The sequence below is a fragment of the Ranitomeya variabilis genome, chromosome 1, assembly GCF_051348905.1.
Source record: "Ranitomeya variabilis isolate aRanVar5 chromosome 1, aRanVar5.hap1, whole genome shotgun sequence".
Taxonomy (NCBI): domain Eukaryota; kingdom Metazoa; phylum Chordata; class Amphibia; order Anura; family Dendrobatidae; genus Ranitomeya; species Ranitomeya variabilis.
Genome location: NC_135232.1, coordinates 272,684,775 through 272,698,374, shown reverse-complemented (window position 1 = coordinate 272,698,374; position 13,600 = coordinate 272,684,775). Strand labels below are relative to the sequence as shown.

The following is a 13,600-nucleotide window of genomic DNA, read 5'->3' as shown; positions in this document are numbered from 1 at the left end:
ACAGATGGACTAGTAGAGTGATTTCTGAGGTTCACTGTTCTGTGTTGGCTGGTCATCCTGGTATTTTTGGTACCAGAGATTTGGTTGGTAGGTCCTTTTGGTGGCCTTCGTTGTCACGTGATGTGCGTTCTTTTGTGCAGTCCTGTGGGACTTGTGCGTGGGCCAAGCCTTGTTGTTCCCGTGCTAGTGGGTTACTTTTGCCATTGCCGGTCCCTGAGAGGCCCTGGACGCATATTTCTATGGATTTTATTTCTGATCTTCCGGTTTCCTAGAGGATGTCGGTTATCTGGGTTGTTTGTGACCGGTTTTCTAAGATGGTTCATTTGGTGCCTTTGCCTAAATTGCCTTCCTCTTCAGAGTTGGTTCCATTGTTTTTTCAGCATGTGGTTCGCTTGCATGGTATTCCGGAGAATATTGTGTCCGACAGAGGTTCCCAGTTTGTTTCTAGGTTTTGGCGGGCCTTTTGTGCTAGGCTGGGCATTGATTTGTTTTTTTCTTCTGCATTTCATCCTCAGACAAATGGCCAGACCGAGCGAACTAATCAGACTTTGGAGACTTATTTGAGATGCTTTGTGTCTGCCGATCAGGATGATTGGGTGGCCTTTTTGCCATTGGCCGAGTTTGCCCTTAATAATCGGGCTAGTTCGGCTACTTTGGTTTCGCCTTTTTTTTGTAATTTTGGTTTTCATCCTCGTTTTTCTTCTGGGCAGGTTGAGCCTTCTGACTGTCCTGGTGTGGATTCTGTGGTTGACAGGTTGCAGCAGATTTGGGCTCATGTGGTGGACAATTTGGTGTTGTCTAAGGAGGAGGCTCAACGTTTTGCTAACCGTCGTCGGTGTGTTGGTTCCCGGCTTCGGGTTGGGGATTTGGTTTGGTTGTCTTCCCGTCATGTTCCTATGAAGGTCTCTTCCCCTAAGTTTAAACCGGTTTATTGGTCCTTATAGGATTTATGAGATTATTAATCCGGTGTCTTTTCGATTGGCGCTTCCGGCCTCTTTTTCTATCCATAATGTCTTCCATAGATCTTTATTGCCGAAATATGTGGTGCCCGTTGTTCCCTCTGTTGATCCTCCGGCCCCTGTTTTGGTTGATGGGGAGTTGGAGTATGTGGTTGAGAAGATTTTGGATTCTCGTTTTTCGAGGCGGAGGCTTCAGTACCTTGTCAAATGGAAGGGTTATGGCCAGGAGGATAATTCTTGGGTTTTTGCTTCTGATGTCCATGCTGCTGATTTGGTTCATGCTTTTCATCTGGCTCGTCCTGATCGGCCTGGGGGCTCTGGTGAGGGTTCGGTGACCCCTCCCTCAAGGGGGGGGGTACTGTTGTGAATTCTGCTTTTGGGCTCCCTCCGGTGGTTGTAGGTGGTAATGCAGTTGCCCCTGAGTTGCAGTCCTGGTCAGGTGTATCTGTTGATTGCAGTTCTGACTGGGGTATTTAGGCGTGCAGGATTCATTAGTCCTTGCCAGTTGTCAATTGTTGTTGGGAGGTGTAGGACCTCTGCCTGGTTCCTCCTGCCTTTCTGCCAAATCAGCAAAGATAAGTGTCTGGGTTTTTTTTCCTGTGGCACACATGTTGTGTGCTTCACAATTCAGTGCTATTCTTTGTGTTTTCTTGTCCAGCTTAGATTGTGTCAGTATTTTCTCAGTCTTGTTGGATTCTCTGGAGTGGCAGATATACATTCCATGTCTTTAGTTAGATTGTGGAACTTTTTGTATTATCTGCTGTGGATATTTTTGGAAGGGGTTTAATACTGACCGCCTAGTAATCTGTCCTATCCTTTCCTATTTAGCTAGAGTGGCCTCTTTTGCTAAATCCTGTTTTCTACCTGCGTGTGTCTATTCTTCTCCTACTCACAGTCATTATTCGTGGGGGGCTGCCTATCCTTTGGGGGTCTGCTCTGAGGCAAGGTAGCATTCCTATTTCCATCTATAGGGGTATTTAGTCCTCCGGCTGTGTCGAGGTGTCTAGGGTATGTTAGGCACACCCCACGGCTACTTCTAGTTGCGGTGTTAGTTCAGGATTTGCGGTCAGTACAGGTTCCACCGACTCCAGAGAAAGTTTCATGCGGCTCCAAGGTCACCAGATCATAACAGAAAACGCCAATGCTTGGGGGTCCCCATTTAATAATGACAACACCAGGCCCACACGCTGAGCCTCATTACCTGAGGAGATCGGACGCATCCGAAAATACAGTTTGCGAGCTTCACGAAAAGTAACAAATTTACTGCGTTCCCCAGTAAACTTTTCAGGCAAAGGAAACTTAGGCTCAGCAACTCTACCTGTCACTCCGGCTTGCACATTAGATACTGCTAGTCCCTGTTGCTGCACTGCCCCCCTCAACTCAGTGACCTGTAGGGACAGCGCCTCCAACTGGTGGGTTATGGAATTCATGGGATCCATGGAATTCAAATAATGTTGGCCGATTATAATGTCACGGGAGACCTAGGTATGCAAGAGCTAATGACCCGGGCCCCTGCAATTTCCCTCAGACTAGGGAAACCCTGACTGACCCTCTCCCAGAGTTTACACTGATGGTGTGCATGTCTGGGCCTCCACCCACACCCTGTCTCCTGTTTCAACCCTAGGCTGTAAACGTCCACCCACCACCCAGTGAAGAGACCATACACCAATACCCACAGTTAGCACAGACAAGACTAACGGAAAAATATGCAACACGCCGCAGTCACTCAGGAATACACTATAAGTGCACAGGGCAAAATAAATACAAATATAGGAAGGAGAAAATAAGACAAAGGGAAATACACCACCAGCAACGATACTCCAACTCCTAGCTCACCACTCCAGACCGAGATAACCAAGCACAAGACACAAGCTATAATCGGCGATGCCCAATGTTCAGAAGAACTATTTAAAGGCAGTGGGCGTGGCCCAGCTTCCAATTCGAGCACCAGCTAAATTAACCCCGGACCAGCTAGATAAAATGTAGCCGACGCCACTGAGCACATAGTGGACAAAAGCGGAATTACCGCTGTCTGTCGAACGCCCTGGTATGAACAGCGTCCGACATGACAATATCATTTGACATTGTTGCCAAAAAGTTCGATTTTGGTTTCATCTGACCAGAGCACCTTCTTCCACATGTTTGGTGTGCCTCCCAGGTGGCTTGTTGCAAACTTTAAATTACACTTTTTATGGATATCTTTGAGAAATGGCTTTCTTCTTGCCACTCTTCCATAAAGGCCAGATTTGTGCAGTACGGCTGATTGTTGCCCTATGGACAGACTGTCCCACCTCAGCTGTAGATCTCTGCAGTTCATCCAGAGTGATCATGGGCCTCTTGGCTGCATCTCTGATCAGTCTTCTCCTTGTTTGAGATGAAAGTTTAGAGGGACGGCTGGGTCTTGGTGGATTTGCAGTGGTATGATACTCCTTCCATTTCAATATGATCGCTTGCACAGTGCTCCTTGGGATGTTTAAAGTTTTGGCAATCATTTTGTATCCAAATCCAGCTTTAAACTTCTCCACAACAGTATCACGGAACTGCCTGTTGTGTTCCTTGGTCTTCATGATGCTCTCTGTGCTTCAAATAGAACCCCGAGACTAACACAGAGCAGGTGCATTTATACGGAGACTTGATTACACACAGGTGGATTATATTTATCATCATTAGGCATTTAGGACAACATTGGATCATTCAGAGATCCTCAATGAACTTCTGGAGTGAGTTTGCTGCACTGAAAGTAAAGGGGCCGAATAATATTGCACGCCCCACTTTTCAGGTTTTGAATTTCCACAAAAATCTTAAATAACCAATAAATTTTGTTCAAATTCACAATTGTGTTCCACTTGTTGTTGATTCTTCAGCAAAAATTTACATTTGGTATCTTTATGTTTGAAGCATGATATGTGGGAAAAGGTTGAAAAGTTCCAGGGGGCCGAATACTTTCGCAAGGCACTGTAATTGTGTGGTACTCAATTAATTCAAGGGAATGATCAAAGAAAGAGCCTAAGCAGGATGCATAAGTGCATCAGTGTTGTATAAAATTACAGTAGGTGGCACAGGTGGCAATGTTACAAATGACCTTGAGGATATTACACAGGGAAAATAAGTCATTGTTTGGTTGCAGACCCCATCATCTGTTTAATCTGCTGAATTGCTACTCTGTCTGGTCAACTGGATCTCCTAATTGGCCAGAACAGTTAGCTCTGTAATCTTGGCTGTGTTGGGTGTGCACTGCCCAGGGTCAGATGGTCTGCACTGGGATAGTTACAGGTGAGTTTGTGGCTCAAAAGTGTTATCACCATAAAGATATTTAAGTAGACATTGTGATAATAAAATACAGTTGTGTGAAAAAAATGTTTGCCCTCTTCTTAATTTCCCATTCTTTTGCATGTTTGTCACACTTAAATGATTCAGAATCACCAGACATATTTAAATATTAAACAGGGCCCAGTGTGAAAAATTGATTGCCCTTCCCCCTTGAAACATAATTTAACTGTGATTTTTCACATTTTTGGGAAGCGGAGTTCAAATTTCCTAGCAACACCCGGGCCTGATTGCTACTACACCTGTTATCAATTAACCCCTTTAACCCCAAGAGTGTTTTGCACGTTAATGACCGGGCCAATTTTTACAATTCTGACCACTGTCCCTTTATGAGGTTATAACTCTGGAACGCTTCAACGGATCCCGGTGATTCTGACAATGTTTTCTCGTGACATATTGTACTTCATGATAGTGGTAAAATTTCTTTGATATTACCTGCGTTTATTTGTGAAAAAAATGGAAATTTGGCGAAAATTTTGAAAATTTTGCAATTTTCACACTTTGAATTTTTATGCAATTAAATCACAGAGATATGTCACACAAAATACTTAATAAGTAACATTTCCCACATGTCTACTTTACATCAGCACAATTTTGGAATCACATTTTTTTGTTGTTAGGGAGTTATAAGGGCTAAAAGTTGACCAGCAATTTCTCATTTTTACAACACCATTTTTTTTTAGGGACCACATCACATTTGAAGTCATTTTGAGGGGTCTATATGATAGAAAATAACCAAGTGTGACACCATTCTAAAAACTGCACCCCTCAAGGTGCTTAAAACCACATTCAAGAAGTTTATTAACCCTTCAGGTGTTTCACAGGAATTTTTGGAATGTTTAAATAAAAATGAACATTTAACTTTTTTTTCACACAAAATTTACTTCAGCTCCAATTTGGGCGCATGGCAGAGCTCGGAAGCGAAGGAGCGCCATTTGACTTTTCAATGCAAAATTGACTGGAATTGAGATGGGACGCCATGTTGCGTTTGGAGAGCCCCTGATGTGCCTAAACATTGAAACCCTCCCCACAAGTGACACCATTTTGGAAAGTAGACCCCCTAAGGAACTTATCTAGATGTGTGGTGAGCACTTTGACCCATTAAGTGATTCACAGAAGTTTATAATTCAGAGCCGCAAAAATAAAAAATCATATTTTTTCACAAAAATGATATTTTTGCCCCCAATTTTTTATTTTTCCAAGGGTAAGAGAAGAAATTGGACCCCAAAAGTTGTCCAATTTGTCCTGAGTATGCTGCTACCCCATATGTGGGGGTAAACCACTGTTTGGGCGCATGGGAGAGCTCGGAAGGGAAGGAGCGCCGTTTGACTTTTCAATGCAAAATTGACAGGAATTGAGATGGGACGCCATGTTGCGTTTGGAGAGCCACTGATGTGCCTAAACATTGAAACCCCCCACAAGTGACACCATTTTGGAAAGTAGACCCCCTAAGGAACTCATCTAGATGTGTTGTGAGAGCTTTGAACCCCCATGTGTTTCACTACAGTTTATAATGCAGAGCCGTGAAAATAAAAAATCCTTTGTTTTCTATAAAAATTATTTTTTAGCCCCCAGTTTTGTATTTTGTCAAGGGTAACAGTTGAAATTAGACCACAAAAGTTGTTGTCCAATTTGTCCTGAGTACGCTGATACCCCATATGTGGGGGGAACCACCGTTTGAGCGCATGGCAGAGCTCGGAAGGGAAGGAGCGCCATTTGGAATGCAGACTTAGATGGATTGGTCTAGAGGCGTCACATTGCGTTTGCAGAGCCCCTAATGTACCTAAACAGTAGAAACCCCCCACAAGTGACCCCATATTGGAAACTAGACCCCCCAAGGAACTTATCTAGATGTGTTGTAAGAACTTTGAACCCCCAAGTGTTTCACTACAGTTTATAACGCAGAGCCGTGAAAATAAAAAATCTTTTTTTTTCCCAAAATTTTTTTTAGCCCCCAGTTTTGTATTTTCCCAAGGGTAATAGGAGAAATTGAACCCCAAAAGTTGTTGTCCAATGTGTCCTGAGTACGCTGATACCCCATATGTTGGGGTAAACCACCGTTTGGGCGCACGGGAGAGCTCGGAAAGGAAGGAACACTGTTTTACTTTTTCAACCCTCAATTGGCTGGAATTGAGATCGGACGCCATGTCGTGCTTGGAGAGCCCCTGATGTGCCTAAACAGTGGAAACCCCCCAATTATAACTGAAACCCTAATCCAAACACATCCCTAACCCTAATCCCAACGGTAACCCTAACCACCCCTAACCCTGACACACCCCTAGCCCTAATCCCAACCCTATTCCCAACCGTAAATGTAATCCAAACCCTAACTTTAGCCCCAACCCTAACCCTAACTTTTGCCCTAACCCTAACCCTAGCCCTATCCCTAGCCCTAGCCCTAACCCTAACCCTAGCCCTAATGGGAAAATAGAAATAAATACATTTTTTAAATTTGTTAATTTTTCGCTAACTAAGGGGGTGATGAAGGGGGGCTTGATTTACTTTAATAGCGGGTTTTTTAGCGGGTTTTTATGATTGGCAGCCGTCACACGCTGAAAGACGCTTTTTATTGCAAAAAATATTTTTTGCCTTACCACATTTTGAGAGCTATGATTTTTCCATATTTTGGTCCACAGAGTCATGCGAGGTCTTGTTTTTTGCGGGACGAGTTGTTGTTTTTATTGGTACCATTTTCAGACATTTTTTGATCGCTTTTTATTCCGATTTTTGTGAGGCAGAATGACCAAAAACCAGCTATTCATTAATTTCTTTTGGGGGAGGCGTTTATACCGTTCCACGTTTGGTAAAATTGATAAAGCAGTTTTATTCTTCGTGTCAGTACGATTACAGCGATATCTCATTTATATAATTTTTTTATGTTTTGGCGCTTTTATACGATAAAAGCTATTTTATAGAAAAAATAATTATTTTTGCATCGCTTTATTCTGAGGACTATAACTTTTTTATTTTTTCTTTGATGATGCTGTATGGCGGCTCGTTTTTTGTGGGACAAGATGACGTTTTCAGTGGTACCATGGTTATTTATATCTGTCTTTTTGATCATGTGTTATTCCACTTTTTGTTTGGCGGTATGATAATAAAGCGTTGTTTTTTGCCTCTTTTTTTTTTTTGCGGTGTTCACTGAAGGGGTTAACTAGTGGGACAGTTTTATAGGTCGGGTCTTTACGGACGTGGTGATACTAAATATGTGTTCTTTTATTGTTTTTTTTTTTTATTTAGATAAATGTACTTATAGGAACAATATATTTTTTTTTTTTTGGAATTTTTTTGGAATTTTTTTTACACGTGAATATTTTTTTTTTTACACTATAACATTGCCCCAGGGGGGGCATCATGTTATAGTGTAAGATCGCCGATCTGACACTTTGCTGTGCACTGTGTCAGATCGGCGATCTGACGTGCACAGATCCAGGCTTCCCGGCGCCTGCTCTGAGCAGGCGCTGTGAAGCCACCTCCCTGCAGGACCCAGATGCCGCTGCCATTTTGGATCTGGGCCTGCTGCAGGGAGGAGGAGGTAAGAGACCCTCGGAGTAACGCGATCACATCGCGTTGCTCCGGGAGTCTCAGGGAAGCCCGCAGGGAGCCCCATCCCTGCGCGATGCTTCCCTATACTGCCGGAACACTGCGATCATGTTTGATCGCAGTGTGCCGGGGGTTAATGTGCCGGGGGCGGTCCGTGACCGCTCCTGGCACATAGTGCCGGATGTCAGCTGCGATAGTCAGCTGACACCCGGCCGCGCTCCCCCCGTGAGCGCGGCCGATCGCATATGACGTACTATCCCGTCGGTGGTCATACGGGCCCACCCCACCTCGACGGGATAGTACGTCTAATGTCAGAAAGGGGTTAAGAAATCACTTACATAGGACCTGCCTGACAAAGTGAAGTAGACCAAAGGACCTCAAAAGCTAGACATCGTGCCACAATCTAAAAAAATTCTAGAACAAATGAGAAACAAAGTGAATAAGATTTATCAGTCTCGAAAAGGTTATAAAGCCATTTCTAAAGCTTTAGGACTCCAGCATATCACAGTGAAAGTCATTATCCACAAATGGCAAAAATATCAAACTGTGGTGATCCTTCATAGAAGTAGCCAGCCAACCAAAATTACCCCAATAGCTGGTCTGGAGCTGTTTTGCTGCTTCAGGACTTGAAAGACTTGCTGTGGTAAATGGCACCATGAATTCTGCTGTCTACCAAAAAATCTTCAAGGAGAATCTGTTCAAGCTCACACTTGGGTTATGCAGCAGAACAATGATCCAAAACACACCAGCAAGTCCACCTCTGAATGGCTTAAGAAAAACAATATTAAGACTTTGGAGTGGCCTAGTCAAAGTCCTGACTGACCTTAATTTGATTGAGATGCTGTGGCATGACATTAAAAAGGTGGTTCACGCTCGGAAATCCTTCAATGTAGCCGAATTAACTTAATTCTGCAAATATGAGTGGGCCAAAATTCTTCTAGATCATTGTAAAAGACTCATTGCGAGTGATTGCAAACGCATGATTGCAGTTATTGCTGTTAAAGGTGGCCCAACAAGTTATTAGGTTTAGGGGGCAATCACTTTTTCACACAGGGCCCTGTATGTTTGGATTTCTTTTTTCCTTAATAATAAAGACCTTCATTTAAAAACCGCGTTTTGTCATTACTTCTGTTATCTTTCTCAAATTTTTACATTTGTTTGGTGAGCTGAAACATTTAAGTCTGACAAACATGCAAAAGAATAGGAAATCAGGAAGGGGTTATACACTTTTTCTCACAATTGCACATTGTATTAATTAGACCTCATTAAATAATCAAGAAATTGGTTTAAAAGGATTTTGGAAATACTTTCCATGCAGGACCATAACTGTACATATCTCTATGTCAGGTATCTCTCTGGATCACAGTGTTATCCGGTGGTGTTGTATTAGTTCAGCTGAGCTGAGGAAGTGTGAAGACTGGGCACTTAGCGTAAGATCGGACCCTTTGGTTTGTGTCCAAGCAACATCTCTATCTGGATGTATTGAAATGATTAAGGTATACATGGTTGTGCTGGTGTGATATGCTATGTGGGTATCATTTTTGTGTATATTTCTATTTTACTTATTTTCATCGTGATCTCTTGTAGAAGGAGTTATTTTCTAATTAATGAATGGCTGTGGTTGCCATCTGATATCAGCCCCCACAGCACTGTATTGTCTTCTCACAGGATCAGTGAATAGTCCTGTTTGCTAATATGCTAATGACATATTTACCCAGCTTGTTGAAACAATGAGCCCCTGCAACCTTCCCTCTCCTGACCTGTGAATGAGGAGGGGGACTTAAAAAATATCAGTGAGGTGAGAAACAGATCAGTCTTGTGTGGAATGATGATGTGAACACAGCACGTCAGAGAGAAAGGGAAGCATATGGACCATTTTTTATCCTCTGTCTGCTGGATTATTGGACTCTCATCTCCTTGGACATTTATCCAGTTACTGAACTGCATTCTGCTTCTGGACTATCTTATCCTTTGTGTGGTGGATCATATATGGACCTTTCGTGTTTTTGCCTAAATAAAGCTTTTGGAATTGTTCACTATTCTCTTGCTCTGTTGATTGTGTGGTATCGGAGAAGGACCCCGTGACAATACTAAGTACACAAAGTGACCCTCCAGGCAGTGGCGTACATAGAAATCATGGGGCACATAGCAGAAGTTTTTCTTGGGCACCACCCCCCACCAAAATAATAAAAATAATATTAGATGGGGTAATAGAAAAGCATAACTCACAACTTTGCAGCCCTTACAAAGTAATTTTCCTCCCTTTGAAGCCCCTAGATTCCCATTTTATTGCGTTATAAAGTATAATGCCAACAACCGTGACCCCCCCCCCAAACATAGTATGACACCCCACAGTTAATTCCTCTACAGTACCCTACACATGCTCAGTATGATGGCCTTACTGTACCATTCCTCTCCCCCCTGGCAAAGTATGGTGAGTGGCCCCAAATAGTATGATATCCCAATTGTGACCCCCCCACACAGCCCTCCATACAGCATAATGGCCCCCACACAGTATGATGGCACCAACAAAACCATCCACACAGCATAATGGCCCCCACTAGCCCTCAAAACAGCATAATGGCCCCCACACAGATTTAAACACAAACATTCATACTGTATAATTGCTCACATACAGTATAATGGCCTCCACATTGCTCTGCAAATAGTATAATGGCGCACACATAGCCCTGCAAACAGTATAATGACGCCCACATAGCCCTCCGAAGAATATAATGCCTAGTCTTATAGATATGCAAACAGTATAATGGACCCCCACATAGACATACAAAGAGTATAATGGCCCCCATATAGTCCTCCAAACAGTATAATAGTCCCCTTATATCCCTCCATAAAGTAGAACAATTCTACATAGCTTAGCTTTACATATACTGTAGCATAAGGGCAGCCACATAGCCCTCCGAATATTAGAATTGCCCTCACTTAGCCCTCTAAATATTAAATGTCCCCCACATATCCTTCCATATAGTATAATGGATAGCCATCCAATAGTATTATGGACTCCGCTTTGCCTTCCATATAATATAATGGGCCTCACATTGCTTTCCATACAGTATAATGGACCTCATTATAGTCCTCCATAGAGAATAATGGCAACACATAGTCTTCATACAATATAATGGACCTCACATAGCTTTCCATACAGTATAGTGAGCCCCACATAGTCCTCCATACAGTATAATCGGATCCACATAGTCCTCCATACAGTATAATGGTCCCCCACATAGTCCTCCATACAGTATAATGGACTACTATTGACCCTATATATCCAGGTTAATAGCAATAACGTGACAGGTTCTCTTTAAGAATGTCCACATATTGTGAACACGCAATATAATGGAAAATATCTGCATCTATGTTAGTAGTTATTGACTATTCATTCAAAAATAAAAAAGCAAATTTGGCCAAGCATATATTTTTCTATCATGCATGTTTTTCTATCTTGACTAATATCGCTGTTGCCGCCAGACCCCTCTAACCTTATTTTCTCTTATTCTCTCATCTCTTTTAGGCTCTGAAACATTATATTTATTAAACACACATTATTGAATTTTTTTAATTGTATTACACTATTATTATTGGTGGATTTTTTTTTTTTTTTGTATGTTCCAACTTCATATCTGTGCCCATTATTTTGGTTTGAGGATGTGATCTATTCTTACAAATTATCTTGGGCTGAGATATATTGTCATACACACATTTTGTTTTTTTTTTTATTGTTTCTAATCGCTGTGTTTTATTTTTTCTTTTTTTCATAATAATTCTAAATTTTTATGTGCAGTCTTCCTTTTGCATATACATTTTGTTTTCCATTCATTGCTTTTGGGGCTGCCTGAGGTAGCTGGTCTCCGCTTTGTTATAATGAGGCATTTCAGAGTCCCTTTCTCAGTTTTGTTGGGAGATCCAAGTGGTTTGACCCAGAGCAGTCAGCAAGTTAGGTACAAAAAAACCAATTTAAACCTTTTCTTTTTAAAGATGGTACATGGACTTTCATTTTATTTTTGCAAGCATTATAAAAGCATTGAAGGGGATCTGTCACCAGATTTTTGCAATATAAACAAGATACAATAATAAATTCATCCCCCAGTCTCATCAGGTCTAAGAGATCTATGTAATGTTTGGTTTGTGTTCTTTGGTTTGTATAGTGATATTTTGGGGTAGATCCTCTAAATAAAAATGTTTATTCTCTGTTGTTTTTTTTTTTTAATTAGAGTAATGAGGCAGATGCCGTTACATTAGATGCAACTCATGCATACATTGCTGGGAGGTGTGGACTACAGCCAGCTGCAGTGGAATACTGGGGTAAGGATAATGCATTATATATCACACACATACATACTATGAAGGTCAGTGTTACCCTTACCTTACGATAATATTTTTCACATACTATACACTTTAAAAGGCTTTAAAAGGTAACATTATGCTGCAAAAATGTCAATAACAAACTGTATAATCTATAATGTTTTAAAATCTTCTCATAATGGTCCTTCAGGTTTGGCCAAACTTTATAAAAAGTTTGGTTTGGGTACCAGAACAGTCCTGGCTCACAGCGATGACGCGACCTCTACAATCACATTGCAGAGGTTATTCGCAATCATTTCTCAAGGGCGTAACATCATCACCTGTGAGAAATTATTGCGCATAACCTCTGGAGTCTTGTTCTCGCGGTCATGGCTCACTGTCATTACTGATGTCATCGTCACTTGCAGATAATTTTTTTTATTAATAAATGGGTAAACCAGATAATGTGTGGGGGAGTCTTTATTCATATAAAAAAATTTCCTTTGTGTGTATTTTTTCTTTTAACTTATTTGGCTAGAAATGGGGCTTCAGACAGAAGCCTCTCCATTAGTAACCTATGGGCTTGATGTCACCTGACATTACCAAGCTGACATCAGCACCATAAACAATGACACCGTTTTCAACCACACTAGGGCAATCAGGAAAAGCCGAGGCTAAGCGCCAGAATTGGTGCATCTAAGGGTACCGTCACACATTGAAATTTCCATCGCTACGACGTTACAATTCGTGACGTTCTAGCGATATCGTTACGATATCGCTGTGTCTGACACGCTACTGCGATCAGACACCCTGCTGAGAATCGTACGTCGTAGCAGATCGTTTGGAACTTTCTTTCGTCGCTTGATCACCCGCTGACATCGCTGGATCGTTGTGTGTGACAGCGATCCAGCGATGTCTTCGCTTGTAACCAGGGTAAACATCGGGTAACTAAGCGCAGGGCCGCGCTTAGTAACCCGATGTTTACCCTGGTTACAAGCGTAAACGTAAAAAAAACAAACCGTACATACTCACCCGTCGGTGTCCTTCAGGTCCCTTGCCGTCTGCTTCCTGCTCTGAGTGCCGGCCGGAAAGTGAGAGCAGAGCGCAGCGGTGCTGCGCTCTGCGCCTCTCACTGTACGGCTGCACTCAGAGCAGGAAGCAGACGGCAAGGGACCTGAAGGACACCGACGGGTGAGTATGTACTGTTTGTTTTTTTACATTTACGCTGGTAACCAGGGTAAACATCGGGTTACTAAGCGCGGCCCTGCGCTTAGTTACCCGATGTTTACCCTGGTTACCCGGGGACTTCGGCATCGCTCCAGCGCCGTGATTGCAACGTGTGACCGCAGTCTACGACGCTGGAGCGATGATTATACGACGCTGCAACGTCACGAATCGTGCCGTCGCAGCGATGAAAATTTCAATGTGTGACGGTACCCTAAGGGATGTGCCATTTCTGGTGCAGCTGA

General features: G+C 42.5%; 1 protein-coding gene across 1 annotated transcript in view; it reads left to right on the top strand.

Moving 5' to 3' along the window:
• Positions 1-13,600, top strand: part of LOC143815210 (serotransferrin-1-like) — a 166,909-nt gene that overhangs the window by 92,603 nt on the left and 60,706 nt on the right. The window contains exons 9-10 of the mRNA XM_077294224.1: positions 9,177-9,325; positions 12,062-12,152. Coding sequence (XP_077150339.1) covers positions 9,177-9,325; positions 12,062-12,152 — 240 coding nt within the window. The remainder of the gene's footprint in view (positions 1-9,176; positions 9,326-12,061; positions 12,153-13,600) is intronic.